At 33.8% G+C, this 27,764-nt stretch overlaps 1 protein-coding gene across 1 annotated transcript in view; it reads right to left on the bottom strand.

Moving 5' to 3' along the window:
- Positions 1–1,085: 1,085 nt before the first annotated feature.
- Positions 1,086–27,764, bottom strand: part of LOC126972394 (homeobox protein Hmx-like) — a 40,671-nt gene continuing 13,992 nt past the window's right edge. The window contains exons 2-4 of the mRNA XM_050819109.1: positions 25,052–25,348; positions 9,636–9,739; positions 1,086–2,342 (exon numbers count right to left, since the gene is read on the bottom strand). Coding sequence (XP_050675066.1) covers positions 1,699–2,342; positions 9,636–9,739; positions 25,052–25,320 — 1,017 coding nt within the window. The 5' untranslated portion in view covers positions 25,321–25,348 and the 3' untranslated portion in view covers positions 1,086–1,698. The remainder of the gene's footprint in view (positions 2,343–9,635; positions 9,740–25,051; positions 25,349–27,764) is intronic.

Genomic DNA, 27,764 nt, shown 5'->3' with positions numbered 1-27,764 from the left:
TATAATGCTGTATTAATATTTGTTTGAATTTACAAATGGTCATTATCGTCCTTCAGCACCATAAGGGTGCAATATGATGATGCATATCGCATTCTTATGAAGTTACCGCGGTACTGCAGCGCGTCGGGCATGTTTGCCGAGGCGGGAATGCCCGTTTTCTTTGCTGTCATCAGAGCTCGTATATCTTCCTTCTGGGAAAGATTGCGTAGTTCGTGTAACAGCATCCTCCAGGTGGTGGGCCAGGACCTGCGTAGTCCAATGATAGCCCATTGCCTCTCGACACATCGGGAAGCAAATAGAAAATAGCTTTGGACACAAAGCTGTTATCTTTTTGCTTTTATCTGATTGAGATAAATAATTAATGAAAAAAATTTATAATTGTATTGTATACTATTTTATTTGTACGAATCAATATTGTGTATGGGATTTTATGCCTGCAATAAAGAATTATTATTATAAATGGTCATTATGAGAAAGCTCGTGGTCGCTCAGAGGGCAATGGAGAGGGCTGTGCTCAAAGATTCCCTGTTAGATCGAATCAGAAATGAGGAACCCAAAGTCACCGTTATAGCCCAGATGATTGCGAAACTGAAGTTTGATTGATTGTTCAGGGCACATAGCTCGACGTACAGTTGGGGCAGTTAAATCTTCCAGGCGACCACGTACCGGAAGACGTAGTGTTGGTACTTGGTAGGTACAAGATGGACAGGGTTAGGATCGCCGGGTTGTATGAGGGCAGCGCAGGACCGATCGTCGTAGAGACCTTTTTTTATAAAAATAATAATATTGACACACTTTTACACAAATCATCTTGCCCCAAACTAGGCATAGCCTGTACAATGGGTACAAGACAACGATATAATATTTAATACAATATACTTACTTAAACATACATAAATACATAGGTATAAACATCCACTCGGAAACAAACATCCATATTCATTTTCATTTCCTTTCGGGGAGGTCTTAGTCCAGCAGTGGACGTCTTTCGGTTGATGATGATGATTTTACAAACTTCTATAGTGATACATAATTAAACAAAAAATACATTATAATTATTATATTTATTGACTGACTTATCAACTGTAATTACAATGATATAACGTAACTTACAAAGTTCTACTATAATAAATAGCTTTGATATTTAGAATGAAGCATCCTTAGGCTAGAATTATAAATACATTAGAATGATATGGCAACACTATACAAAATTATGATTAGTCGCTTTGTTAGATTTGAAATGTGTAAAAAATATTTAAGTAACTAAGGATTTTCCGTCGTCATATAAAGACTAAAATGAAATAAACACTCAAATTTGTTTTTAACTTAATTTAAAGCCAACAATAACATTATTCCTGGGAAATTATATGTTTGACAAAGCGTAATATTTTTTATTATAAACTTATTTTAACATAACATTTAATATCCACCTTAAATTATATACACGAAAAGCACAGTCACTATTAAATTGCAACTAGTTATTTACAATATTTTGGCTAGTACTTTAAATTAAATTAATTTTATTTACATATGATACAATTTGGAATGACAACAAACTTTGTACGCAACACAATATCTTAAATATTAAACTACCTTCATTATTTGACACATACTAATGACTAGGCCGCCATTTTGGTTAATTCAAATTTAGAACTGTCCGTTAGCCGCGTCGTTTTGACGAGCGACTTCGAGCGTACACTATACAAGACTTGAAAGTGGTGCTCTAGAAGTTACTGGTGAAGGAGGCAATTGCTGAAGTTGCTGAGGAGCTTGCGGTTGAAAATAGACGCCAGTTTCATTGGAAAACTGCGGGTGGATCGGGAGTGGGGTATGAGGCATGGAAGTTGGTCTAGATTCATGATACAGAATTGGCACACGGACTAATCTTTGAGCTGCATGAGCCATGTTAGCTGCTTCCAGTTCAGCAGCCAACTGCCTTTTCCATTTGTTTCGGCGATTCTGAAACCATATCTTTACCTGGGTCTCTGTTAGATGAAGACTGGCTGCAAGGCCGGCGCGTTCTGAGCTGCTCAGGTATCTCTTCATATCGAAAGTTGATTCGAGCTGGAATACTTGCGAGCGAGAAAAAACTGTACGAGTTTTTTTCTTTCGTTTTCCTAAGTTTGCGCTGGGATCGCGCTTTTCGTCCTTATCGAAGTCGTCACTTTCGTCGATATCCGGATCAGAGTCCTGAGGGTCTTGCTGTTGAGGGTACAGAGCTGGATGTAGTCGAGGCGAGCGGGGGGAAGAGCGAGATGGAGAAGGAGGCGAAGGTATGCGAGGTGGACTTCTTGGACGAGGTGAGCCAGCACCTGATCCTTCTTCGTTGGTCGTTGAATCTTCTGCAACAAAAATATTTTGTGTAAATTATAAGTATTCAAAAGCTGGTATAGTTATAGGTACATTGAACCATTAAGCTTTACATTAAGATTAAACGTGACAGAATGTACTGAGACTGGTTAGTGCATTGTTTTCAGGGTTCCTTTGGCGCTACAGCTAAGGTCATACGATAGATTTTTCTTTTAATTGTTAATTATAAATTATAACTTGATAAATCTAATGTTTACGGACCTTAAAACTTAAAGAATAGTCCTAACTTCCCATCCCAACAGGCCGGCAACGCATCTCTTGAGCCCTGGTGTTGCGAATGTCCATGGATGGTTCCCTCACCCACTTCTCATCACATGAGCATCATGGCCTTCTTATATAAAAGACACATTTCTCAGATCAATAGTAACTACCCCAAAGGATTCCATTGACTTGAAAGCCCAAAGTTCTCCATCCCATAAATAAAAATCATCTCAGTTTCAACAAACAAAATTCACAATTTAATACTATATTTGACGTTTTGAGAAAAGGAGAGGTCCGAAGCACCCGCAACCGGCGAGCATGTATGAAAAGAATAATGAATGTAGAGGAAGCGCGTGAGGTCTGTAAGGATAGAAGCAATTGGCATTCTATTGTCTCTGCCTAGCCCGACGGGAACAAGGCGTGACTGTGTATTTATGTATGTATACTATAATATAACCATCAATTTTTGTACCATCTTGGTCAAAATCAATTTCAATTTTAAAATATCTTTATTATCACAACAAAATCAATAAAAGCCAGTGTATATTTCAATCGTTTCATTTCAAAATTCTTTATTGATAAATGATAATACAACAGAAATGTACAGCGATTTACGTTTGAACATTAAACATGAGAATGGCTACACAACTTTGAGGCTAGGAAAAAGAAGGAACGCCTATTAACGTCCGCGTCGCCTAGGAACGTCTTAACAAACTTAATAACATAAATCTCGTTAAGACAATGTATAACTGCTACAATTACTAAAATAAATTGTGATAATAACATCCAATGCGTATTATTTGAAAATAATTACGCTTGTTACAATATACAAAGCCAGTGTATATTAAGTCCTAGCGGTAGAACATCATAAGATTAATAATATGTTTTACGAACAAAAAGTCCATTACAAAACTTTTTTTAAACGGCTGTACCAAAAGCTAACACCAAATACACACAAAACTCTGTTCTGCAACGTCAATGATTATCCAAACACACACATACACACACACACACACACACATACTACATACAACCTCAAATACAATACACACAACCTTACATACACGCACACACACTCCTGTAACCTTATTTTATAAAGCTTATTTCCTAAGTAGCTTATTATAGTAATTGTAAATATTTTGTTATCTTATTCTGGCTTGTTTAAATCATAAAATGTTACTTCTTTTGTTTAATACCTATACTGTAATCAGTTTTGGCCTTATTTTTCTCATTCATAATGTAATTATATTGTATATAAATTGTGACGCTGTAGATTACATGAAAATAAATAAATAAACATACAGGCACGGACGAGGAAAAAAAAGAAGGACTCCGTGTCACCTTACATAACAGTGAAACACCAAGACAAGCCGGTAAACTAGTAAATACATAGCCCCACGCACACACCTACATTAATACAAGCCGATCGGCTGCCATTATGAGATTTGCCATCGTCTGTGACAGATCAGTTTGCGTCGCAATAAAATATTTTAAAAATGCCGTCGTGCGTTGAGCTAAAGTGTAAAAACGATACTATAAAAATATATATATATATAAGAAAAAATTGTATAACTAGTATCCCCCGTAACCGCACGCACACTAGCATAAAGGTGCTTCACTTGGACACACATCAGGACGCGGAGTCCTTATTTTTTTACTCGTCCGTGCAAACAGGTTAATTAGTTAAAAATCAAATGAATGAATGTAATAGACATATAAATCGAGTTCAATTATCGTCTGGTTAACAAAACCAGTGGATTACGTTAAAAGGTTTCGTTAAACAAATGCGCTCCAGCGGATCGGATCCAATTACGATTTGTTCGATTTAATGCGCTGATAAATCTAATTGAAGAATTCCACGCCCGTAATTAGGCAATTTGGCGGTTCTTCGTGTTGTACTTGTACGTTTTCTACAATTGGATTTGTTTTAACTCAATAGTTTTAAGAATCGATATCTATATATATAAAAATGAATTGCTGTTCGTTAGTCTCGCTAAAACTCGAGAACAGCTGGACCGATCTGGCTAATTTTGGTCTTGAATTATTTGTGGAAGTCCAGAGAAGGTTTAAAAGGTGAATAAATATGAAAATGTTCGGAATTTAAAAAAAAACAACATATTTGTTTTTCCTTTGAGGTGTCCCCCGTCGTTCAGAAATCAAATTGAAAGAATAGTTTAAAATGAATAACTAATTAGAATCTTTGTATCTGTCTAACTTTCTCAGGAGTTAAAAAAACAAACTTAATTTTAGCTACCTATAGTTGGTAGATTAACTATAGTTGATGATGATACTATGATGGCAATACAACGTTTGCTGGGTCAGCTAGTCTAATATATAAAATTCTCGTGTCATGGTGTTAAACTTAGAACTCCTCCGAAAGGGCTTGACCGATTCTCATGAAATTTTAAGTGCATATTGGGTAGGCCTGAGAATCGGACAACATCTATTTTTCATCCCCCTAAATGTTAAGGGTGGTCCACACGAAATTTTTTTTTTTTGGTTCAGGCGTTTTATTTTTTCTTAAAATTGATTTAGACTTCCTATTCTTTCCTTAAATACTACTACGGCTTCAATCAATCAAAGTTAATGAGTTAAAAATAAAACAAAACCGTATTTCTGAATGATTTTGTTATAATATGTAGAAATAAAATTAAAAGGATAAATATCGTATTTATGTAAAAAGCTTTTCATTATCGCTTTATAACTGTAAATATTTCAAAGTATTATCATCATATCATGGATATAGAATGTAAGAAATAGACAAATGGCATCGCGGTCTTTTCTGTAGACCTATATAAGATACACAATTCCACCGTACATTATTTTGTTATATCTCAAAGGGTTTAGATAGCGTTTTCGTTGAAACCTCCCAGACGACTTTTTATTCAGACAACTCCAACGAATATCGTTAAAAAATATAAAAAATTATATAGAAACTTAACGTATTATATATTAGGAACATTCCTAGAGAACTACGCTATGAAAACAGCATGAAAATCGGTACAGTTGATTTTAAGTTTATCGCGAACAGACAGACAGACGCGGCGGAGGACTTTGTTTTATATGTAGTGATAGGGCAAAGGATCGTTTTGTGTCTCCCTGTTAAACTGTACGTAAAAATGGTAATTCTATTATAATTATGTGCGTTTTATGTATTTTGTTAAAGTATTTTATATAAATGTTAATAACTGGTGTTAAAACCAAATAACTGGCCATTGTACCATAAACTGTAGATGTTGATGAAGTTAAGCATATGCAAAATAGCACTAACATGCTTAAATGTTTTTTTTTTTCAGAAATTTATGCAAATGCTCACGTGCCCATGTTTTGAATTAAAATTTCTTATCATTCGTCTAGTGGTTTTTGCGCTGCGATTTTAATACTTTTTTTGTTATTATTTTTATTATTTCTATAAAAATAAACATACAGGCAAGAGGCTGATGTGATGGGAAGTGAAAAATCAAATAAGGGATGTGTAGTCTTCCTTTAAGGTATGTATGATCTGAACTTGATGGTCCGTCAGTCTTATGGTTTCTGGAATACTCCAGGCGGCACTAATTGATAATCCAGTGGCAGTGAGTGGCGGAATATATGGTTTTAAGCTAATTGAGATCGATAATTAAACCTACGCACTTTTCTGTCTACTCCTAATAATTATACGAGGATATTAAGGTATCAAAATTTAAAATATACTAATTTTATTAATAAGTGATCTAACTTGAAGATAAATATCAAAGTATATAATTAATTCTACTTCATATTATAAAAGTAATATTGTCCTTTACCATGATACCTACTCTTTAATGGCTAAAAATCTACCCAGCTGAATACGATTAAATAATGCAAAATAAAAAAGCATAACCGTAGTCTGAGAAAAGGGGATTGGTATGAGCAATTTTTTTTCTAAAATGAAACAACAATATCAAACAAAAACAGATAGGGAAAATTTGTATTCTGACATCCGTAAATACTATATTATAATACTTCAGTTGTATTTAATATTTAATAAACCTCTTTTAATAATCCAATGATCAAAGCGATACACAAAGGCGCGAATTCGAATGTCATCCTACCCGCACTATCAGCGTTGTTGAATCACTACAATTAAACTGGAGCACTCAAATAACTTAGCAAACAATAGAAAGCTTTACTGTCAACTAATTAAGTCGACAATTGTTTGCACAAATAGGTCAAGTATTACGAGAGTGAAACCAGCATAAGACGAACCCGGAGGGCGTTAAGTTTACTTCAACTGAGAGGTCTCTCTTTCTGGCGTGCGGTAGCAGTGATTCCTATTGATTTTAGAAGCCATATCAAGTAATCCTTTGTTACCGTTGGCTTGCTGTTTACACAAACACTTACCAGTTAAGCAGTTTATGAGTTTGTTACTTTCTTAAGCTAAGTTATTAATAAGGTACTTAAGAAGCTTCAATACACACAATTACTTACATAACAAGTATGTTTTCAATAAACACAAGAGTAATTTCTATTCAGAAGAAAATAATGATGGAAAATACGCACTAATGAAGCTGCAGTATAAATTACAATCGGCTTCGATTAGTGTAAAAAATAAAAGGCAAACAAATGTAGTAACAGATATCCGAACAAACCGCATTCGAAAATTAAAACAACCGCGACATCGCCAAATGCCAACATCGCTTTTGGCGCGAATCACGATTAATGGCAAACGACGCGCGAGTGAGCGGGACAGATGTACCTTTGACAGTTGTCGAGTGTTGCTATAAGTATAAATAGTAGGATGGTAGAAAAGCATTGTTCGGTCGGTTTGGGCCGCGTGAAATGGCGTTCCCTTTGTTTTCCCGGGAGATGGGTTTTGGAAAATTAAAGCGAAATGAACGGGGTTGAGAGAGCAGACGGGATGACGATTGCTTGTTTACCATAAATATAGCGCTGCAAAATGTGAGAACTTTCCCGTTTTGTGATTTAAACAAAAGATTTGTCTTATGTATGTCGAGAATTATTTTGGTAATGAATGTACCATTTTTGATTATGAATTTTGAGTACCTTGTCGAATATGGCGGCCGTGGTTTCCTTTGTTATTTATAATTACTTATTTCGTAATATCACTACACTATATATTTTACAGTTTCATTTTATGAGATACGTTCCAGTTCTTCGTGGTAAACTTTTAAATGGTATTGTTATTAGATATTTATTTGTATTTGAAAAAATTATAATATTTTTATTTAAATAGTGGTTTTGGAAATCCCATCAACTAGAACAAGTTATAGATTAGGTCATTTATACGTCTAGATAGCTGTGAAAACGAGTTTAGAACTTACCTCTATTTTGAGCAATGCCCGCACACTAACACAGTGTCATACAAATTGCGAGTGTAAGACGTAGCTTGTCACGCACACTAAATTATTATTCCTGGCCTGTTTTTATCGGTTTTCTAACAGGAAGAGACTCTATCTTGACTTATTAACAATCTTAGGTTGTATAAAGTAAAAGCAACAAGACAACAGAAAGAGAAAAATTACTAGAAAATTTTATCAAAAAAAAATAATATTAATATTATTTAAAAGTGTTTCCAAATGTAATTAATAAATATAATATTACTAAAGTTAGTAGAAATCTAGTGTTCATTCCAGATAATTACATCTATCAAACATATGACGCTAACGGAGATTTGTGTCGCGTACATAGGAATAGGAGGCCATAGAGGTGCTAATCCCTTGTAACGGTGACATCGTTCGCGCCATTATCGGTGTTGCCATATAATCCGTTATGGTAACGTTATATTTTTTAATTTGTGAAATGTAAATGGGTTTGTAAGCCTGGCATTACGCAACAGAAGATTTGAATATGAAATTCGCTTGCATGCTCGGGAATGAATTAAAATAGTATTGATTGCAATAAATTCTGTTGTTTTCAACTTTCAGGTACATGATTAATAAAATTTGATGATGATGATAACATGAAATCTAAATCTAAAACGGTTTGTATCCCTGACATCTATGTCTTTTAAAAATATACATTTTATTTATTATTAAGAGTGTTTTATTTACTAAAAATACTTATGACAGTAAAAAATATACATTTAATGACAGTTTATCGCAATATTGTTCGATTTTTAAATCTAGCTAGTTGTGGATGATCACGACTATAATTTTTTGGTTTTAAAAAGGTAGATAATACAAATCTTCGTCTTTTCAATCTTTAGTGCATCCTATTTGAGCAGTAGTTAAATAATCAAAGTCTGACTTCCCAAAAGAGTATAATGCATTACCTTTTTCTTTCATTTCATTTCTTTCATTTTCTTATCCAATTGAGGAAAGTAAAAATCAGCCTACAATAAATCAAGTTCATAAAGCTAAAGTATAGAATGTGTCTTGTACAAAACAATAATCACGGTCGCGCTTCTACTATAGGTTATTTTTGTGATTCTTTAACTAAATTCAAAAGTAATTTATATTCAAAATTATCCAAATTATTATAAGCTTCCATTTATTTATAAGTATTTAATCCGTATCCGTATCTACCGATATTATTTTAAACGCAGGCTGTGTTTACCTGTAATTGGGTCTGCACTCTACCTCTCTTTATTTAATATGAATGTGAATTCTGGTCGTAACTCCTTTACCAGTGGGAGGCTCCTTTGCACAGGATGCCGGCTAGATTATGGGTACCACAACGGCGCCTATTTCTGCCGTAAAGCAGTAATGTGTAAGCATTACTGTGTTTCGTTCTGAAGGGCGCCGTAGCTAGTGAAATTACTGGGCAAATGAGACTTAACATCTTATGTCTCAAGGTGACGAGCACAGTTGTAGTGCCATTCAGAATTTTTGGGGGTTTTTAAAGAATCCTGAGCGGCACTGCATTCTAATGGGCAGGGCGTATCAATTACCATCAGCTGAACGTCCTGCTCGTCTTGTCCCTTATTTTCATAAAAAAAAACTGAAATGTAAGCCTTGTTGCAAACTATTTATACAAATATTAACATATACACAAATATTAAGATTTAATTATGAAATTAAGTATGTGGTCATATTTTAAGCCTACTTGAAAAGCTTTAAATTTTTTATTTTTAGTTTATTTACCTTTAGGTGGAGTTCTTTCGTGAGGCCTCTGCCAATACCAGGGCCCAGGGACGAGGCCTCCGTAGCGGCCTGCTAGAGCACTCCATTGTGATATGAGACCCAATCTGTAACAATATATTAATATAATAATATAATAATCAGTGATTATGTGTTATTGGTAGACCCGTTGAAAAATAATTGCGGTTACAAACTTTGGTGATGGGAATCGTTTTTGAGGATGTTTATCTAAATAATGTTTATTTTTATGGCAATAAGGGAGATAAATAGAGACGAGCAGGACGTTCAGCTGATGATAATTGAAACTGCCTCCCCAATACAATGCAGTACCGTTCAGGATTTTTGAAATACCTAACAAATCTGAGTGGCACTACAATTGTGCTCGTCACCTTGAGACATAAGATGTTAAGTCTCATTTGACCAGTAATTTCACTAGCTACGGTGCCTTTCAGACCGAAACACAATTATACTTAATTACTGCTTCACGACAGAAAAGGGCGCCGTTTAATACCCATAATCTAGGCGGTAGCGCCCTTTCATGAGTATTTGCATGGACCAGCCATCGCCTACCTCGACCATATTTTATGGAAGGGAACGACCCGCCCCTAAAATATGGTGCTTGTCACGAGAACTCTAGCTCTCTACTATATATATATATATAAGAGATTTCCGCGTATATAGTCACTCATCACGATAACTCTGGAACCATTAGAGCTAAAGACTTGAAATTAGGTAGGAATATTCTTTTCACCGAGTAGAGGTCAGCTAAGAACGGATTTTCCAAAACTCCTTCCGCAAGAGTTTTTTTTTTACTATGAACAGAACAACGTCTGTCGGGTCACCTAATCTCTAATAACAAAAAAAATGTTCATCTACATATATCTATTATGCAATACTCACTAAATGCCTTTACTTACAATTTAAACATTTTGTTTAAATTTGCTTGATATAACTCATAGTTATTGTTAATATTAAATCATTAAGCAAGTCACTTACGTTAGAGTAACCTTTACCACATAAACGTTTCCTGACATTTTATTAATTTCGTAGCACGTTTGTAAAGTATATTTTCTGGGATTATTTTTTAAAAGCATATACATCGCCCAACAAAGGTTACTTAAACATTAAACTTAAGCAAAGTAAGGCACCGTGGAGACTTACAAACTATTGTATGAATTATGAACTAGATATGCGCAATTCATGTACTTCCCGGCCTATTCGTTGTCGCGTCGAAATTTGCTAGAGGTCCCGGGTTCGAATCCCCGTATATGCAACCATTTATATGATTAATATGGATGTTTGTTTCCGAGTCATAGTACAGGCTATGCATAGTTTGGGCAAGATAATTTGTGTAAAAGTATGTCAATATTATTATTATTATAGCTGACCTGGCAAACGTTGTTTTGCCATATAAATTATATATGTAAACTTACCTTGAGCTTCAACGAATCTATTACAAAAGATTTCATTGAGATCGGACGAATAGGACTTATTAGGGAACATACAAACATACATTCTCTTTTATATAATATATAGATTATATATTAAATATATCATTGTCTTCCACCCAGGCTCTGCCTATTTTAGGACAAGATAATTTGTGTAAGAGTGTGTCAATAGTATTAATATTATTATTTATTATTGTAATTATTTGTTTTCAAATATCATTAGCAAAACATATATTTTCTGTGCCTGCACTGACTAAATATTTTTAAAGCTATACTTCTTTTGGCCCGTTAGAGAAAAATTATCAGATTGAAGTTCTTACGATGCGCGTGCACATCGTCTCGCAAATTTGTCGAACTTGCGTGACCAAAACGTTAACGGGTCAACTCACCAACCCTCTTGTAACTCATATGTATACTGAACCACAACCAATGGAGGAGAATTAAATAAATTTCAATGTAAAATTTCAATTTAAATACTGGGAATATTGACATTCGTGGGTGGCAATGTCCTACTTATCTCACGTGATTAGTTAGATTAGTACCAGGGACTAAAAGTGAGCTTTTCATCGAGTTGGAAAAAAAAATATGGGTCCCAAATTATATTTTCATTGGTTCTATTTAATAACTTCTTTATTACAATATTGTTTTATTATGCCAAAGAAGTAACTGCTTGCGTGCATAGTTACTTACGTAAAAGGGTGTGTGTACTTATGTACACACACCTTTTGAATTGCATCGATACCTTCGTGGTTAAACAAAGTTAAAATAATAAAACATAAAAGAATAAAATCAAACAAAATGTCGCCAGTAAATGGAAATCTTGACAATTGGTAGAAAAGTATAGTGGGTAATAGATCACAGCGAATAAAATGATACTTTGTTTTTTAGCGATTCTTTTGTGACGCGAACAAGCTTCCTCGCTTACGAGCCGATTAGACGTCTATGTATCAATATTGATTCAGAGTTGCCAGACTCTCGGGAGCTGCGGTAGCTTGGTAACATTGCAATAATATTTGCAGCCATGTTTTATCTTCCACTAGATTAAACTGAGTTTATATTTTGACTTCATTATTAGGACTTATTTAAGTATAAGTATAATAGCCTTATATTCAGATAAACGATATAACATGTTAATATAAGTAATCTATAATAAAATTCTCGTGTCAAAATGTTAGTGCCACTCCACCGGCTTAAACGATTTTATTAAATTTTATGTGTATATTTATTAAGTCTAAGAATCGGTTATAATCTATTTTTCATACCCACAGCTTTTTTATTACATTTTTAGTTAATTTATATGGCCTTCAACTAGTATTATCTATCATTTTATAGTTTTTTTTTTGTAGATCGGTTTGCCTTTCAACAAAGTCCTCCTCCAACATCTTACACTCCAGCATTTCATTTGCGAGTCTATTGCATATTACTCCAGCCCTTTGCCTAATGTCACTACCCCAAAGACAGGTTTAAGGAAGTAAACTTATATCTAAACATATATTATACTAAATAATATGTTATGTTTTTAAAGTGATAACCCTCACTTCTAGGATTAATACACAAATACAATTTTAAAAACAAAATTTTATGAACGATGCGGGATTCGAACCCATGACCTCCGGCTCCGTAGATATGGTATTGTATACTATTCTATTGTACGAGTATTTCGTTGGTGTCGGTGTTATTACACACACAATTCATCATAAATCTCATGGTAGGTACCGTTCGCCATACGGGGGTCGTATCGCAGTATTATACGCCTTAGCTCTATTTGTGTTGCGTTACCACACAAAACATATAGCAACTGTTATTGTAGGATACAAAACCACAACACATAAAAAACCCATCAGGTTTTCGGATATAAGTTTATATTTAACTCAATATTATGTGTACACAATGAAACTGTTTAAGCGACATCCTAATAACCTTCTTTTTTTCTGATTTTTCCATTTTGTATATTATTATATGGATGAAGCCACATATTTTTTTCCAAAATTAAAAATATTTACTAATAAAACACAACAGGATGATTTATTGTGGTTCTGCAAAGGCTTAATACGGCCTCTCTGGTGAAAGCGAAACTATTATTAATAATAAATAAAAGCAATTAAAATACTCGAGACTAGAAGACGTTTCACTATTAAGAACATATGTAGTTTTGTAGTTACATTAACTCTCTTTTTAAATCTCTATTTTATTGCCAATAAATAAATATCAAACATTACACTACGTGAAAACGTAGCTCCGTAGAGTTACGACGTAGCGCTACGCCACGTCGTAGACAAGATGTGAACAGAAAAAGTAATAATTCCGTCGATATTAACACTAATGTTCGCATAGAATTATATAAGGGCAGTAAAGTACAGATTGTGGCGTGAACTTGAGAATTTCATTAGTGTAAGTTAAACTTAATCTGAACTTAGTTCTTGTTAACTTGATCGGTTCTATTTTGATGTAGCTTGAGTTTTTATTGAAGTTCTAACTTCTTTGCACGCGCTAACCGCTTTATTTTGGGCATATTTAATGACAATAAGCTGTCACTCTCTAAAAAAGCGCGATCAGTTAGAACAAAATTCACCCAGAGTAAATTATAGATAATGCAATATATATATATATATATATAGAAAATGTATAACTTTTTAAATATGAGAACTTCTGGACACTACGGTCTTCTTGGGTATCACGGTAGATAAAAAGCTTCAGTGGGGTCCACATATTGCCAAAATAGCAGATAGACTCAGCTCTGCGGCATACGGCCGTAAGAATGATTAGAAAGTACACGAATTTTGCTACCGTTAGATTAGTGTACTTCAGTTATTTTCACAGGATCATGACGTTCGGTATTTTGGTGTGGGGTCATGGTACTGACATTGATATAGTGTTTGCTCTGCAAAAGAGAGCTGTTCGCACTATATATCAGCTTGGTTATAGATAGTCTCTCAAAGAAAAAATTTAAGTAATAAATATTATGACTGTTCATTACTATTATATTTATGAAATTTTAATATACGTTCACATAAATCCTCACTTTTTTGTTCTAAGTAGTGATTTTCTATATTTTAACACTAGAAATAAGGGATTGCTTGTAACTAAATCTTCATAATATACATAATAGCTTTAAGGGTAAATAAATACACTTCTATAATAAATTGCCAGCCACTGTTCAGGCATTGTCTATAAATAAATTTAAATGTTTTATTAAAAAATGGCTCTGTCGTAAATCCTACTACTTCACAGCTGAATATCTAAGTGAACCAACAGCCTGGGACTAGATTATGATTATTTTAAAGCAATAGCAGTACAATATTGTAAATTTCATTAAAAAGATGGCAAAAAATAAGCTGAGAGAGTTTCTTATTCTTCTTCTTCTCTCTTTTTCTGGGTGCCATTTGTTTCCGAAGCGGAAGTAGTATTAGAAATGACATCAAAAAGAGTTCTAAAGGAGTAAATATTGAAAAAATAAATGCCTTTTTTATAAAAGAAAAAATATTGTATATCGTATTATGTACCTCGAAGTTTTCTTCAGTCTTGTGGTCTAAACCATGAACGGTTTTATTGGGAGCATATGACGAAACGAGCAGATTTCCAACCTCATGCATGCATAAGCAGCAACATTTACCCACAAAAGCGACGATATGAACAGAGTCGTAATGCGACATAAAACAGCCTAAGGGGTAGCGTATCACGTTACAACACCAATCAAATAACAAAGTGGCGGATCCACTGTGATTCTCAAAGATGGAATTAATTACACCTACCATCATAGGAACACTATGTATAATAACATGTTTTTGAAGACATGCAACTCATCATTCTAGCCCTCAATCTCCATCGCTCATAATTCATGATTATTATTATGAAAGTGCCAAGTGTAAGTATAGATCGCATATCATGCATATTTCTTAAGATATATTATAGTCATACAATATCTCAATCGGATCCAAAAGCTAATTCAAACACGCAAGAAGTCAAAGAGTAAAAAAAGCCGAGACAACCAATTTGCATTGCGTCCCGTATTTAATCCCAACTGGGAAGTTCCAAACTCAAATTCCATTACACGATAAAGTACTTCTTCCTTTAAAAGCGGAAAGCAAGAAGCCGCGCTGTGATTGGTTGGCTCACCGCGTTCTGATTGGCCGTCTCAAAACCCCGCCTCCCTCGAGGGGTATAAAAATCGATGCGACTCTCGGTGCGTTCTTTTTGCAACGCCGCGTCCCAACACTCCACACTTGTTACTAATAATAGCGTTTGTACTTTCTTTTATAGCATAAAGTGTTGTCTGTGCAAGCGACACGGGAGCCTTTTGTTGCTATAACAGATAGGGAGGTATTCTCGGACGTGTTTAAAAGCTTCTAAGAGATATCTTTCCACTTATTTCCAAGGTTCACAACGGCCATTCTACGTTTGAAACGTTTACTATCAATACAACGTAGAGAAAATTAGACCTTTAATAGTGTATATTATGATTCTTTACGAAAAATTTAAACATTCTATTGTCGTAAAGCATTGTATGAATTGTTCGTATTCAAACAATTGTTTGGATACTACTTTTGTTCGAGCACAAAACGTTTTAAATTAAGTGTCCAATTCAAAAATATTTAACTGTACGTAAAATACAGTTGAATGTTTTAATTTTGACCGTCTCTGTAGATACTGAAATATTATGCATAAAACTAAACCGGATTAAACTTTAAAAACGATTCATATATAAGATGCAGCATCTTAAAACTAATTTGTTAAGAGAACTAATTTGTTGTTTTGAGAAGTATGATAGGAGTTAAACTGAGTGACAGGATAAGAAATAGTGAGATAAGGAAAAGTTGTGGTCTCAAAGAAGATGTTGTGACAAAAATTGAGAAAGGTATGCTGAGATGGTTTGGACATGCCGAAAGAATGAATGAAGAACGATTGACGAAGAAGGTGTATAAGGCTAGGGTGAATGAAAGTGTTGGAAGGGGAAGACCTAGGCGGACGTTTCAAGATCAAATCAGGGACGTCTTGAAAAGAGGCCAAGTCAAGAGTACCCTAAACCGGAGAGCATGTATGAAAGGAATAATGAAGTGGTTGAAGCGAAACAAGTATGTAAGGATCGTAGCAAGTGGAAAGAAGTGGTCTCTGCCTACCCCTACGGGAAAGAGGCGTGATTTTATGTATGTATTACAACCATTGTAAAATACTCTACTTGATTTAAAAGAGTGTCCGTTGAGTTTCTTGTAATATGTTAAATTCAGTAATTTAAAAGAAATATTTATAGTAATGTTTTAAAAGCATTTAGTTTAAGCCTTATTTTATATATAAAAAAAGCCCGCTGAGTTTGTTGCGCCCATTCTTCTCAGGTCCGAGGCATTCATTTTGGAATGGGTGGTAGCTTTTGACTTTCAATAAGTGATGTCACATCCTATTTTGAATAAGAATATTTGAACTTGAATATTATTGACTTTGACTTTGATTATTGACTTTGACTTTGATTATGGATTACTTAAGTGTAGGATAGAGCAGTTAGTACATTTTCCCCTATTTTCATAGTCCCTGCAATTTTTTTTTTATTTATTTATTTATTATGAAAAATACAATTACAATTTATTATTATATAACAGGCCAAAAACCACAGAGGTTTGTCCGGCATGTTAGAAGAAGTACTATTATCGCCTACAATAAATATTAATATTAACTTATAAATACACAATTTAATAATATAGGTACAATAAAAACGACAAAAGTACTTATTGTAGCACGGGTGAGTCGCATGGCCTGCCACAGCAATGTATTGAATTTTTGAGTGACCGACTGTTTAGATATATTAATGAGTAAACAATACTCAACTTTATAACGAATAGTTAAGTACTCAATTGCGGAATTCAATTAAAAGTATTCAAATAATTATATTATTTTTATGTTACTGTTGCAGAAATTATAATAACGGGTTCCTATGAGCCCGACTATAATTTTTTTTTGAGTGCTTAAGTGTCAAGTATGAATCTTGAGTGAAATTAAGTATGTATGATTTTGTTTATGTATGCGTTATTTTTCAAGTATGGTATACACATTAGGAACTTAGATAATTTATACGTCTAGATAGAGTCTCTTACTGTTAGACAACCGATCAAAAGGCCTGGTTTATTGCTACGTTTTACAATGGCGATTTGTATGTCAGCTTGCATACATTGCTCAAAATAGAGGTTAACTGTCAACCTCAATTTTTTTCGACGTTTTCACAGCTATCGCAGTATAAGTTTACTTATAAATGATCTAAGGTTAGGAACATAAAATTTAAATATTCTGAAAGAACAAACTATTAAGTATTTATTACTATAAAAATCAATGTTTGTATATTTTGAATAAATCCCAAAACTGGCTGGACTGATGTTGATGAAATTTTCAGGCAATCTTTAGATTAATTAGCACGGTGATAGATTTGAACTATAGCAGTGATTGGGTCAATTGAATTTTTTTTTTGGTTTGTAGTCGCAAAGTGCGGCAACTAATACTACGCCCAAGTGGGCGTACTCGAGCCAGTCTCGAACAATGTGTGTCGTTGATGTGACATGATCTGTTAAACTTTGCTAATAATTGAAACTAAAATGTCGGGCTACATTACTACGCACGAAGTTTTACTAAACTTTGTAAAAATAATACTACAAGAAATAAGAAAGACCTTGGAATCACATAATCATCAGTAAGTATTTTGTATTTTATTAAGATCAATGTAAAATATCACGAAGTGTATGTTACAAAACTTTAAACATTCCATTGAGACCAATCGTTTATCAAAGTCTAAGGGGTTATTTTAGTCTAAGTATTAGTTAATGTTGACTTTGTTGACATTGAGTTGACATTTAAATACGCATATTCAATGACGTTCTATGTCATCGACGCATATTGTTTGAAAAATAGCGTTTTCTGACACTTATTTACGGAATAAACTGCGTGGATTGTTTAAATAATTTATCCTACTCTTTTCAAGATTTTTACCATAGTTTTTTTTAATGATCTCTGTTTAAACAGGTTTTAAGCTTTAGACACTAAGGAATAGCTAATGATGTTAATATTTATACACAGTTGTTATGTAGCTAGGATGAGTTTGTAAATTAAATCCGTTGAAGAGTTTTTAAATGTTTAAATGATAAGAAGAAAATTGTTAGATTAATGGAAATGAAAATAATTAAGAAACAAATACGTTTAATTAATGTCGACACATTTGTAATGGTTATTAGTAAAAAGCAAGGAGTAATAAATTGTACAACAATAATTCATTTCAAGGTAAGCTGTTAATGTTAAAAATTACCCCATCTAGCACATATTTACCCCTTATTTTTGTTCAGATACATCTCACCCCAACCCCTGCTTGCTTCCCTTCGCGTAAATTCCTTAAAAATCTCCAAATATATCAAATTCTCTTAAGAGATAAAGTTGATTCCCCTTTCATAAGTACCTGCCCTAAGAATTTCGGTAGAACTGTCCAATATCATAAGAGGAGCGATTTCTTTAAATTATACCCGTAACTTATATAATAAATAATATTAACAAACTTGTGTTTGATAAGCTGTTAATAATAAGATTTTCCACTTATTTATTATAGTAAAGATGATTATCAAATTATAAAGTACGCAGTACCTACATAAATATGAAGACATAACAAAAGAGAAATTAATTCCTCGTGCTATGTTGCATTTGTGAAAGAACAATAACGTAATAAAGAAAGTATTAAATACATCAATGAAATATTGTATTGTAAAAAAATATATTCAATAAAATAACATTTATTTTAATATTGAAGAATTTATTTTTTCTATTTTTCTTGTTTTTAGTTGTTTTCTATTTTACAACTTATCCATGTTTAAATTTATTTTATTCTCATTGTTAAGGTAGGTTTTGGGTCAGGAGACATATGAGTTACAAGTGGCTAATGGTAACTGAAGTATGATATAAATGGTCTAGTTGTCCAACTAACGTCATGGCGTCTAATTTGAATAGAATGTAATAGAATAAAATTTATTGATAACACACCACTACCACCACACAATTATTAAATAACAAACCAGAATGTTCTTAGAACTAACTAATAAAACGAATTAAATAATACCATTTATTACTGAAAACGAAAATGTAGGTACTGGGCGGCAGTGTATGTCACCAAATGGAGCTAACTCAGTAATAAGCTGCAATGGCGTGGCGCCAATGTGTCGGGTGTCGGTATGCGTGCGCGTTGTTATAATTCACTCTCATAACTCCCTAATGCTCCAAAATAAGTATAACTTCAATAAAGAATCAAATAAGGATAGCAATGCACCTGTGGTCCCTCTGGCGTTGCAAGATGAGCGCTGGTTATAATTAACCATTTGGTGATCCGTACGCTCGTGCCTATTCATATTTTATAAAAGACCATTGCTTTTGCAGTTACGCCTACAATTAAAGAATAATACAATTCGGTTAAGTCAAGCATATAAGTTTTTTGCTCTGGCAATGTCTGTATGATCTAACAATATGATCCCAGAAATTTTATACAGAATAAATGATTTACGAAATTCAAAGGTATTGTCAAACAACTTTGAAATGGTAAAGATACTAATAACATAAATGACTTTCATAATGAGACCATATCTTGGAAATAGATTGATCACCTGCAGGCTTTTTTATTTGTAAATTTCATTGTAACGAAATTAAATTAGGGTATATTTTCGAAAGGCTAGGAGATTTTCACGTTCAAATAGTCAAACAAAAACCTATTTTGAATAAAAATATATAAGTTTGAATTTGAACTATCGCTAATAATTCTATTAATAAAAAAAATATGTTTCATAAAATGGATATGACTCGTTTCACGTAACTTGGCTAATTATTCTACAAGTTAGACAACTAAATCGCTATCTCCTATAACATAAGCCAGCACCAAATCCATTATTTTATTTATATTTGAGAGGGTCGAAGTAGCCATCTTTCCGTCGAGACTTCTCTTAGAGAGAAAGACCGCCTCCCCATTTGGACCTATTAAGGTATTTAGGGAGTGTGGTACATGTATGCATATCATCCTCTCGTGATTTTATGATATATGTCAAAGACAAATCAATTACGATTCCAAATAAATTCAATTTTATGTTCAATTGAATTTGAAGTCAAAATGTACAATCTACGGTTTAATTACCTGTATGCATTGCCCATTTTACGTTATTGTATTATTCGAAACATTAAAGAAATATTTTATATATATATATTCTTTATCTTCTCCTTTTCTTCTCTCTTTAAGTTTTAATCCGATTTACTAAATAGGTATTTCTCAAATGTATAAGAAAACCCACAATGATTGTTAAAAATGTAAATTTAAAAATAAAGTAGTGCTTTTTATATCAATTAAATTATGAATTATTAAACTAAGGCAAATTATAACGGTGTACATATTTAAAATCATTAAGCCATCATAACGATAACTTGAGGCTAAAATTTTTATCTTTTTATCAATAACCCCTTGGGTACTATTTCAACATTCTAATTAACCGTAACTGAAAGAAAAAACTGCGTAATCACCATTTACTCTAAATATTTTGTTTTTTATTTATTATACTTTAATTAGCTAAGCTCGGGTGCTGTTACAAGAAAGCGGATTGTTAAGAAAAAAGTTTAAATGTCAACAGAAATGGCGGGAAAAGTGACAGATGGTTTACATCATAAACAAAATGTCGGCCGTCACTGAGGGCGTAATTAAGCGAGGGTGGAAATAAAGACTTTTTCGTGTTTCTTTCCTTGTTTTTTTGAGAAGCATTTAAATAAGATAATTACCTGATATTAAATTGCAGGGATTTATCTGCATGAAGCTGAATTTAATACTTTCTTTAAATAAATTAACTGTTTTTATGTTTAAATAAAACACCCTTTAAAGGTAATCCTTATAGGTAATTGTAATTGTGTTTTTAAATTAGATTTTGGGTAAAAATAACTTTTTTATTATTATTTTACTAAACCCAATGTTTCGTGACCTTTCCAGAGCACGTTTTCAGGGAGACGTGAGGAAGCGGGTGTTCGTCAATGACATGAACAAAATGAAAAATATTTCATCTAAGTCATTAATTACACAAAAATTATCTAAACCGTAGTCTTATATTATGATTTGTATCCTGACATTTAAGATGTGCCTAGTTTGCCATAATTATGTTGGTAGTATGGCACAATTATATATGCATTTATATTTTTGTGACGTAATACAATCTTATTAAAACTTATAAGTATTTAACTATTTACTTATTAAAATGTTTGTAAAAAATAAAAATAAAATCTATTCGAAGCACTACCTTAGACTTATAGGCCTTTTATTAAATAGGTTAAGCATCCATGGACTCGATGTCAAAGTATCGCTTAGAGCAAAGTTTTCTTTGACGGCAGTCTTTTAAAACTGACCAAAATTTTCAGTACAAATTTTTCATGTGTACCCTAGACGAGGGCGAAGTCTGTAATGTTGATTTCCAAGCAAACATAGGTAGCTCGGGCCTTGTGACGAAGGGCGGTATTAATGGGAAGTCCAGGAGACATTTTTAAGCATCGTATTGCTAACAGGTTTCACAACACGATCTAAGATAGTCTCTTGTTACGCTTTGGTTGAATTCTATACCTCTTTTTCACAAAACGTACACTCAAGTGGAAGAGAGGGACTCTTCTGTAAAAAAACAAAAAAAAAACGAGATTCTTCCTTGTTAGTGAATTAAGAAAAGATGACGTTTCACTTACATAAAGAATATTCACTTTTATAATTAAGTTATGAGACCTTTAAATAAAATATTTCAAATGTTATTAATAACTGAAATAGGATACCTATAGAATGACAGGTTTACGCGATTTATTACTTTTTAAATAATATTTAAATTTTAGGACCTGTAATAAAAGCACATATCTTCCTGAATGTCCATAAAGTGCTCGGAAGTGTCCACTTCCAAATCCGACACTAGTACAAATGTAATCAAACAAAATGAAATGTCATTCAACCTCTGTCAAACCGCCATGTTAACAAGGCTACCCGTGCCAAACGGGCTACGAGCTATTACGCATTTACGGGCTTACCAGATAAAAGGGTCATTTTTACCCACGAATTTTACGCAGTGTTGCCAGATAAGAGGGTCGTTTTGCCCTGTTAAGGGGAAACTACTTGTAGGCCGCTGATTAGATGGGGTAATGATGTTTCTTCGTAAGGATTAAAGGGATTTTTTGTTTTTATTACACTATTAGGATCTTATGTTACGGATTAAGTTAACAGAAGGTTTCTTAAGAGATCTATGTGGTTTGTTACTTTATTTTGCTTTGAGTTATTTAACAACGTAATAGTAATAGTTTTTGATTAAACTTTAGGTCCTTGATAACGATTATCTTAATGATGAGACTACAGTATTTTCAAGTTATATTTAATAAATAAAGTACTTATTGTACCATGACCCATTATTTAAAATCAATGCGCCCTAAGAATTCATCGAACAATATTAACAAGCCAATGAACCCCAGACTAATTAAACGAAGTATTATTCCAGTTTAAGCTAAGTGATCAAGTTATTCAATAGATTAAACTTATAACGGTCAGATAGTTGAGTGCTCCGCAACTTAGCCAGACTTAAACTGATCTAATTTATTGATCGCGAGCTTCGTTTACTTGCGGTTAAGTACTTGACATAAGTTACTGTTATAATAGCGTCTGTTGAAGTTATGGTTTAAAATCGTGGATTGTTTAGTTCAATAGCTAATAAATACGAATAGATTAAAACGAGTTTTAAATATTTATTTATTTCATTCAAGAAGCACTTAATCTCATAATTTAGAACCTATTTTGTATTACATTATTGTTTTTGTTATATATATTAATCAGAGCTTAAGCAATTTTAAAACATATGTGGAAGATTATAATTAACGTTTATTAATCTACTTGTTGTGTAAAATTTTGTCAAAATGGCTGTATGTTTCCCAAATAAAATAAAATAAAACATTAAATTGAATACGTTACAATAAAAATAAACGAAAAATTTAAATAAATAGTATTAAATTCCGTTATATGCCGATAAATGTGCTAAGGTTTTTCAATTACCTTCGACAGGCATCGGAAAAAATAATCCGTTGATTGAAGCTGCTGTAAGTAATATCAAAAGAACTCATTCAAATATTTTTATGCAAAATACTATACAGGAAAAATGTCATCATTGTCTACGGCTTAAAGCGAGAACTATAAGTACCTACAATTTACTTTCTTTAATAACACTTTAAAACGTATACATACAATAAAACATACAAATTCTTTTCCTATATATAATTTCCTATAATAAGTAATTGTCAAGAGCGACCATTTTCCTAATTATTTCTTTGTCACGCGTGGTTTCAACTTGAGTCGCTTGCAAAGTCAAATAAGTTAAACATAGTTACGTAAATGCATGAAAATCAAAATATTCATTTTCATGTGTACAATTAATGGACTGAACAATACAATTATTTACGAATAATGTCCCGGTCGTGTTCTTCATTGCTATAGTTAGTGTGCGCTCTGGTTTAAAGTTTAAAATTTAATGATTAGTGATATATAATTGAATGTCCAATTGAATTCACTTCTACACTGTTTAAAAATGAACTTGTTCATAGTAAACGCGGCATACGCTTCGTGTTGAAGTTCGTTTAACATTTACTTATAAAGCATAATAAATATGTTGGGAGAGATGTTCGTGCAAAACTTGTAGTGTAAGTAGCCAAAATATGAAAAAAAGTAAAGCTTCAAAACTTTAAGAACACAACAGTACCGCTAACAGGATATCATTGGCACGTAGATTCTGTGGGACTCTCTGTGAGAATGATTAAGAGTTTAGGGAAAAGAAGAGTCTTTGAAAAGACTCCTTTTTGTTCAGTTCGTTCAGACAATTAAAAGACGAGGAAGACCACCGGAGCGCTGGGTGGACAGATGTCACAGATATCGAGATTGGATAACTCAAACTCAAGATTGCCGGCTATGGACGAAAAAGTAAAGGCCTATAATATTTTTGCTGATCCAATGTATCCAATATATAAGTGTAAGTAAGACTTCTTAACGCACGCATGACTTCGAGAGTAAGCTGGTGAATGCGTGACGAGAGCGTTACGAACAAACGATAGCGTTACGCGAACGGTGATTTCTTGATTATTTCGTAATTCGTAATAAATTATTATTTTGTCTTTCTTGAGCTACTTGATAGTAGCATATATCAGTAACTAAAATGTGCTTTAACAATTATGTGATAAATTTGAGATTTTTTTAGTTCGAGTTGTCCATTCTGTCATTTTGCGTTCTGTCTCTTGGACTAGAAATATAAAATATGACGTCATTATGGTGGATCTTCTGCACGTTTCGTCGCCTACTCAAAAAATAGCCGGTCAGGTGCGAGTCGACCTCGTGCCCGTATTCTGTGTCGTTATATATAAAAATATTTTATTTACACGTCGGCCATTGTAAAATTTTATAGAATCATTGTTTTTATTTTTTGTAAAAGCGATTAAAATTTTTTTGTAAAAAAAATACACACTCTGTAAAAAATTCAGATGTCTCGCTATAACCTAAGATCCTACTGCTTGCTTCTGCAGGTATCTATTTTCTTGATAAAACCATTGAACGTTGAGGGGGTAGGTATGCAATGTATTAGTGATAGGTTGCCTATAAAATATTGGCCGTAATTGCCTGTAATTAGTATATTTAATTTGCTGATATAAATAGCAACTATAGGTAAATGTAAATTAATAATACTGAAATTAATTACAGGTATTTTTTTATATGCAACCTATTGCTAATACATAGCTTACAACCTCAAAATTCTTTTAAAATTAGTTTTATCAAAAAATCAGATACCTACAGAATTGAGCACTGGGATCTTGTACTACTACTAGCAATGACAAATAGCGATATTATGTGGGACAGCTCACTGAAAGATGAACAAACAGACAGGTAGTAAAGTCTTACACAAAAAATATTTAAGGAAATTAAAAAGTGTTTACCTTGATAGCATAGCATCATTGCCAAAATGATTAGCAGCTAATGCAGCTTCGAGAACATTCGATTCCCTTCTTGGTTCCGCTCGGTTCAAGATGGAACTGATCGAGAAACTGGTGTACGGTGCACTGCCTGTTGCCTTTTCTTCTTTACCTTTCAGATCGTAGAATGGGCTTTGATCGTTTCTAGAAGGCGACGAAGGAATGTCTGGGCTACTGGCTCCTGACACCACGTTCACTTCTATATCATCAGGTGATGACACAGGGGAATCCATTTTGGACTACAACCTCATTTTTTGGTATCTGTAAAAGAAAATTACTGTTATAAAGAAGTCCAGTACGATATTGGTTTGCGATTTGCGTCGTTACATTAGCTCCTTCTCATCTCCAAGTTACGTCAGTTGGTGCTGGGGCTGCTGCTTCGACTGGCAGCTATTTCGGTCAATGGATGAGCCTAGCTTTACAACGCGGAAATGCTGCCAGTATTCTTGGTAGACTTCCACGCTATGATAGTTTTAATTTAATGTACCTAATCATGGTATTGTAAATATAGTTATGAAATTTGCGATCCTCAATCACAGGAGCGTTGCTGGCTTGTAAGATAATTTTCTACATGTTTTTTAAAGGTAAAGGTACACCACTAGCTTTTGATAACCCAAAAAAACCGGATAAGTGAGAGACGGACCGAGGATTACGTACAATTTTTATTTATTAAAGTACACATGTTCACACACCTACAGTTTTCAGATTTTTCCCTTATACTTGTAGGATGAGTCAATATTACTTGCGGAATTTCATAGTCTTTTTTTATGGAATAGGAGGACAAACGAGCGTACGGGTCACCTGGTGTTAAGTGATCACCGCCGCCCACACTCTCTTGCAACACCAGAGGAATCACAAGAGCGTTGCCGGCCTTTAAGGGAGGTGTACGCGCTTTTCTTGAAGGTACCCATGTCGTATCGTCCCAGAAACACCGCACAAGGAAGCTCATTCCACAGCTTCGTAGTACGAAGAAGAAAGCTCCTTGAAAACCGCACTGTGGAGGACCGCCACACATCCAGATGGTGGGGATGATATCGTAACTTGTGGCGTGTCGTGCGAAGGTGAAATTGCGTGCGCTTTGTAGAGCGCTAGAATGTGGGCCGGCTTGAAGTATTGCCGTGCTCTATTTATGACGCCCAGTTTCTTCGAAGCCAATTTGGCTTTGCCCTCCAGATGGCCACAGAATTGGCAATCGCTCGAGATTTCGAGACCCAGCATTCCGATACTAAGCGAGACTTTAAGGAAAGTGTTCTCGAAGAGCGGTGATACGGCAAATGGGGTTTTTTTAAACGCGCAAACTTGAGTCTTCTGGGGGTGAAATTGGACAACGGGAAATACTCTATAAATTTTTATTTGTTAGCCTTTTACCTTTTTACGTTATCTTAGAAATATCAACTCAATACGGCCACGCGTTCCCGAATAAAAGGGTCTTGACAGAGAGACATACGGACGGACAGACAACAAACTTAAATGAGGGTTTCCGTTTTTTTCCATTTTAGGCACATAGGCAATGTAGCTAGTTATGTGAGATTGTTTTAATACTGGACAGTAATAGAATTATTACTAATAAAAGTTTTCAAAAATCCTGCTCGCATCACAACACTACACTTCTGCCCGATAATAGTTAAAAATGTTTCCAAATTATATTATTAGTTATTTACATACAATACAGGGATCAAAGACAGCTAAACTAGTTTGAACTGTGTTTCAGCTGTTAGTGACTTCTCGGTACCAGAAATAATTACCTACATAGTCAAATTTAATTATCAAAATCAGATGAAATAAAATAAAAATACTGTCTAAATACAAACCAATTTACCAGTGGGAGGCTCCTTTGCACAGGATGCCGGCTAGATTATAGGTACCACAGCGGTGCCTATTTCTGCCTTGAAGCAGTAATGTGTTTCGATCTGAAGGGTGCCGTAGCTAGTGAAATAACTGGGCAAATGAGACTTAACATCTTATGTCTCAAGGTGACGAGCGCAATTGTAGTGCCGCTCAGAATTTTTAGGTTTTTCAAGAATCATGAGCGGCTTTGCATTGTTATGGGCAGGACGTATCAATTGCCATCAGCTGAAAGTCCTGCTCGTCTCGTCCCATACTGTCATAAAAAAAAATAAAAAAAACAAAAGTGAGAATAAAATAGATTAGTCGTTGGTTGAGCGGTATAGCCCTGCCTATTGAGAAATTGGTTGCGGGTTTGAATACTATAAGACATTGAGTTTATTTTATGTAAGAGAGCAAGACGATATGTAGTACGGTAGACATCCGCAAAACAAGAGATCAATAAATAAGGTGCCGTCTATATATTTCTGGATGTAGATATTTTTAATTAATCAACTTCAAAGGACTCCCTTTGATATTGTAAGGGCTATGAAGTTCTTATTGTACATTTTTGGTTAAGTTTGTAAAATAGTAATAGTAGAACTCAGTTGATGGCCGTTTAATAATGACTGACTCAATGGTAAGATCGCCTTCCCTTAAGCAGCTTTTTCATTTAATGACTGATATCTAAAGCTTAATATCCCAAAAGACATTAGCGAAGATCAAAAAAACCTGTAGCATTCCCAACTCTTCAACAAAACTCCCGATAACTTAAGACAATTTCCACAAATCCTAAAAAGGGAACGAAAGCTAATATCATTAGACGATCAAGTCATATTTTATTTACAGCCGG

The sequence above is a fragment of the Leptidea sinapis genome, chromosome 26 (assembly GCF_905404315.1).
Source record: "Leptidea sinapis chromosome 26, ilLepSina1.1, whole genome shotgun sequence".
NCBI classification, from domain to species: Eukaryota; Metazoa; Arthropoda; class Insecta; order Lepidoptera; family Pieridae; genus Leptidea; species Leptidea sinapis.
The sequence above is the reverse complement of the archived record's forward strand: the minus strand, read 5'-3'. Positions and strand labels throughout refer to the sequence as shown.